At 45.7% G+C, this 5,468-nt stretch overlaps 1 protein-coding gene across 1 annotated transcript; it reads left to right on the top strand.

Moving 5' to 3' along the window:
• Positions 1 to 814: 814 nt before the first annotated feature.
• LOC123082518 (proteasome subunit beta type-6) lies at positions 815 to 4,397 on the top strand. The gene is made up of 6 exons (XM_044504846.1): positions 815 to 1,068; positions 1,758 to 1,830; positions 1,927 to 2,038; positions 2,346 to 2,419; positions 2,929 to 3,003; positions 3,278 to 4,397. The coding sequence occupies exons 1-6, from the start codon at positions 815 to 817 to the stop codon at positions 3,407 to 3,409; spliced, it is 720 nt and encodes a 239-aa protein (XP_044360781.1). The 3' UTR covers positions 3,410 to 4,397.
• The last annotated feature ends 1,071 nt before the right edge of the window (positions 4,398 to 5,468 follow it).

Raw genomic sequence — 5,468 nt, 5'->3', positions numbered from 1 at the left:
ATGGGCGAAATAGATAACGCCCACACGCCTCGTATGTCAGGCCTCGTACCTCGTGGTCACGCACGCCACGTGTGACAGTCACCGCGCGCCTGCAGTTGCCATGGTTCAGACCCTCGTCCATGTTCGTTTAACTGCAGTTGCCATGTCGCTGAACTACGGTTGCCACGTCGGACAACTGCAATTGCCATGGTTGCTCAACTGCAGTTGTCATCTCATATCAAAAAGTTCCAGATGCCATTTTTGGGCAACTGCAGTTTCCACCTACTAACACTAGGCAGTTGCGGTGTATGTTCTGGTTTACTACAGTTGCCATGATTTGAAAACTTTAAAAGTTGCCACCTACTAACACTAGGCAGTTGCCGTGTAGCGCTACAAAAAGACATGGCAAAACAACAAGTTCGGATAAAAAAAAAGTTATCATCTGCTTACAAAGCACGCTAGGGCAGTTGCCGTGCACCCTGCAAAAAACGTGAAAACTGACAATGTTCGGGTAAAAAAAAAAGAGTTGCCACCTGCTTATAAAGCACAGTAGGGCAGTTGCCATGTACACTGCAAAACAATGGCAGGTGAAAACTTGGGTGTGGGAGATGAGACGGGCGTATGGGCGAGATGACAAATGCCCACACACGAACCCTTATGCGTGCGTGGAAAAGTGGCGTGTGGGCAAACTGCTGAACGTCCACACACCAACCCCTTCCGTGTGGTAAAACGGCCGTGTGGGCGACATGGTGAATGCCCACACACCAGACCAGTCCTACGTGGCACTAGAAACATGCCAAGATTTATGCGCTCACAAATAGATGCGGATCCACGCATGTGGGCGAGGGCGTTAACATTTATGTCGGGCCGACACACACCGACCGTCTCCTTTCTTTCTTACCAGCGGAACCCCCACGCCACATCGTCGCCTCCCGCTCCACATCTCGCTCGCTCACCGCCGCTAGCTAGAGTTAGAATCCGCCATGGCCGCCGCCTCCGCCGCCGGCGACCACCGCATGGGCACCACCATCGTGGGAGTCTGCTACGACGGCGGCGTAGTCCTCGCCGCCGACTCGAGAACCAGCACCGGTACGCCCCTCCCCCCGCTCCGACTCCCCCCCTTGATGTTGTTGATGTTTCCCCGTGGATCCGGCATTAGCAGCCGCTAGGTCAGGTCAGGGTTGGATGGAGATGGCGCGTCGGGCGTCCGATTCCGCCACCGCGAGGGATGCGGCTGGTGCTGTTGGCCATGTTATCATTATTATCGTGGGATAACAACGCCCCTCCTAAATTCAGCGTCTTTTCCCCTAGTTGCGAGATCAGGGGAAGCCCAGGATTATTTATTAGAGGCAGACAAACCCAAGATTTGCTATCATAGTCAGTATTATTGATTGGGTCGTTGAGGAAATCCACTGGGATATTTGTTTGGAGTGCAGTGCAATGCTGTGTTTTGTCAAGTCTGGAACCTTCTACAATTGTCGCAATGTCCTCACCGAGTCACTGGAAAACATGGCTCCCCTGCCCTGGGCTGCTATGTCCTTACTGTTGCAAAGTCCTGCTGCCTATGTCATGCTTGAACTAAATGAATGAAGCCGGCATTTGATCTGTTTTGCTCTCTGCTTTTTTTATCATTTGCTTCGCTTAATGTCTGTTTGCTGCCTGCCTGCCTGATGTTAAATTTATTATATGCAACTTAGATCCCGTAGGTCATGACCATAGTCAATTGAGTATTTGATTTGGAAGCTGCTGATGCTAAATTTGTCCTTAATCATGTGCAGAATCCAGCTTGGGCAACCTGCTACCGTGCAAGTTGCATCCAACTTAGTTAGGTTACTGGCCTATCAGAACAAGGTATATCTTCTCTGTAACAAGAGATAGTGCTTAATGTTTGTTTATGCCTTCTTGATACGAATGTCATGTGATTTTTTGTTTTTAATCAATGTCCAGAGCTTGTTGCAAGCTGGAATGATTGTTGGTGGATGGGACAAATATGAGGGAGGACAAATTTACTCGGTCCCTCTTGGTGGAACGATTCTGAAGCAACCATTCGCAATTGGAGGTTCGGTTCCCCAATAGTAGAGGTGCATCATTCCTTACCTATACTTGAGTTGTTGAGTTGACATCTTTTAGTAGCTTCTGGGGCTCTTTTGCAAAACCTTGTGTGTTCTGTCAAGCTTGTACTCACTTAATCGCTTGCGGTTTGTAAAACATACTGGGATGTTAACCACACTTGTTATCCTGGTTGAGGCAATCTGGCTCTGTTGAGTGCTCAGAAACACTGAGCATGCAGTTATGCTAATCCGGCTTTAGTGTATGATATACCAGGTGCACGTTCTCACATTTTATTTTATCGCTGGGCTTTTCAGGATCTGGTTCTAGTTACCTGTATGGATTCATGGATCATGAATGGAAAGAGGGTATGACCCAGGAAGAAGCTGAGGTACGTCATTTAGTTTCTTCTGAGGAGCTAGAAAGAATTAGGAGATCTTTTCTGACAAATAAGTAGTGATAGGACATACTACTCCCTCCGTCCTGTAATATAAGACGTTTTTGCAGTTCAATTGTTTTTGTAGTTCAAATTGAACTGCAAAAACGTCTTACATTATGGGACAGAGGCAGTAGTTTATTTATTTAATGCATGAGGCACAGTCCAGTCTAAAGCTATGTTCAGCTCCCATATTGCTTCTATCACTGCTTATTTTGTACTGTAGTTGCGACATCAAATGGTGCTCTTATTTCCTTAAAGTGGAATAAAGCTTTTTGATGGCTTTTCTGTCAATTTGCCTGATGATTTGCGTAATATTAGTTACATAGTCCTGAATTTCTTTTATCCCTGTTAGTTACATAGTCCTGAATTGTATGGCGGAATCATCATTTCTCATCAGTCTTCAGCTTTGAATCATTGCAGTGCATCTCATAACATGTTTTTCCTTGTGCTGGTGTCAACAGAAGTTTGTGGTGAAGGTGGTTTCCCTTGCTATTGCTCGCGATGGTGCTAGTGGAGGGGTTGTTCGCACTGTTACTGTAAGTGTCTTTTCACACAAATTTCATTCTTTGTTTCTTTTGGTTGAGAAATACACAACATTATGGAAACTTGGACTTGCTTATTTGAATGGACTTATTATGCAACATAAAGATGATGCAACCTCGCTTTAATAACAAAGATCAGATATTAGTCAAAATTAAAACCCTCTGAAAAGAGCCTCCTTGTTAAAATTTGAGGCCTGTTGCTTAATAACTGCTCTTTGTTTTCCCAAAGACTTTGGTTAGACGTACTGATTTGAGAAATCCTGCACAGATTAACGAGGAGGGCGTTAAAAGGAGCTTCCACACTGGTGATGAGCTGCCACTGTGGCATGAAGAGCTGGAACCACAGAAGTCGCTCCTTGACATTCTCGCAGCTCAGAGCACTGATGCAATGGTCCATTGAAATTACGGCGCTTACTATTGTACTGAGCGCTTAGTACTGATAGCGTCGGTTCTAGACTCCCTCGCAACCTACGTACTTGGTGCCGGTTTTCAAGATTCCCGAGAAAACGCTGAAATTTCTAGGTGCTATTGGACGGGCCTTCTTTTGGGCGGCTGAGGAGACGTGCACAGGGTCCAAATGTTTAATTGCAAGGAAGAACGTATGTGAACCGAAAGAATTTGGTGGTCTAGGCATCAAGGATGTTGCTACACAGAAGGACTGTCTTGTTATGAAGTTTGCCTTCAAATACCTCAGCCGCAACATGTAAGATGAGGATGTCGAGCTCATGGAAGATGAGGACGAGCGCTTCTTGCTGCATGGCTTGAGCTACTCCCCCAAGGCCGCGTACTCTGAAGATGCTCATGCTGCACTGATTTGGAGGTCCAGAGCTCCTCATAAACTGAATTTATTTGCCTGGTTACTCTTCCACGGTCTGTCTCAACACCTGCCCCTCGCTGCAGCGCCTCTTGTGAAGATACACCCCACCTGTTCATCTCTTGCCCGCACGCCGCCAGGATGCTGGGCGCAGGCTGGCTTGTCTACAACTCGGAGATTCCAAGACTTGTGGTTCTCTCAATTTCTGCCATTGTTGGACTCCCGAATCTGGCCACAAGTGCTACTTGTACTTCTGGGGGAAATCTGGGATTCGCGCAATGCTGCTGCCTGTAGAGGTGAAGACCACCCCTCTCTGCTCACTATCCGAAACATTGTAGTAACAGACTTTGAGTTGGTACTCTTTTCGCTTTCGAGACCCAGATGACAAGGTAGCTGCCAGGTCTTGGCTTAGCTATCTTGCCACACGGCTTGAGATCCCTGTAACTTTCTTTGGCCCTCTGTGGCCGTTTGAGAAATACTCCCTCTGTCTGAAAATACTTGTCATGGAAATGGATGTATCTAGATGTATTTTAGTTCTAGATACATCCAATTTTATCAATTTTGATGACAAGTATTTTCGTCATGCCATGTCGACGAAACGGGGCCCCACCTGTCATAATCCAGCTTAAACTGCCCAAACAGAAGGGTAAGTGGTTTCTGCAAATCATTAAGCAAAAAATCGGTGCTATATGCAGCAAATAGTGTTCCTGCAAAACTAAGCTGAAATGTGGTGGTTTTCTGCAATTCACTCTCTTTAAAGCCGAGAAAACATGGTATTTAAGTCAATACAGATGTTTCGCACAAAAGTTCAAAAGTTTGTTTAGAAAGCTCTCTACTTTACTGCTGAGTTGATTGATATGACATTTTTATCATGTATTCATGCATCCTCTTATGGGTTTGGTTATTGAAATAGAGCAGGTTTGGAACGGAATAGCTGTGTTAGATGAAAGCGAACGTTGATGTGTTTCTACAACTGGACGCAATATATATATATTTTTAGATTAGTCTTAACTGGACAAGAACGACAGTCCGAATGATTTCTTTCTTTGATTGTGCCGACAAAGATCTGAAGTTACTTTGAGTTTGTTTGGCTACTTACGTGCAAATTAACCTCTTAATATATGTCGGTAGCAGCCTTTTTCTGTTGAGATGGAGAGCATGCTCGTTGTGGAGGCAAGAGAAGATAATCCTATTGACACAGGTGCGGGAGCCAGTCATCCAAAGGTAGCCTTATATGTCCGCTTACATCTCAAATGAAATTCAACAGAACTGAACAAATTTGATTTAAACTCAAACAAACGGGGCATTATTCATTCACACTTGTATGATTTTCACATAAAACCGAATGCATTTCGTTTAAACCATAGCAAGTTCATTACATTTAGACATATTTCAACTCAACCGGACTCTAAACCTAGACTAAAATGACCTCTGGTCCCGTTCCCCATCTCCAACCTGCCATGAGCCCCGAAAAATGAAGCCCCGCCCCCTTCACAGCCCTCCGCTGACATGTCTTTTCCATGTCTGGCAACCCACTTGCCGGACTGTCGGATGCCTTGGAGGGATATGCTTCAGCGAGAGGGGAAGAATAGCCTCCGCTTGCCCCATATCTTCCCCGATGTCCGCCTGCGCCGCTAATCGGAGT

The sequence above is a fragment of the Triticum aestivum genome, chromosome 1B, assembly GCF_018294505.1.
Source record: "Triticum aestivum cultivar Chinese Spring chromosome 1B, IWGSC CS RefSeq v2.1, whole genome shotgun sequence".
NCBI lineage: Eukaryota > Viridiplantae > Streptophyta > Magnoliopsida > Poales > Poaceae > Triticum > Triticum aestivum.
This window is presented reverse-complemented; position numbering and strand designations above follow the sequence as displayed.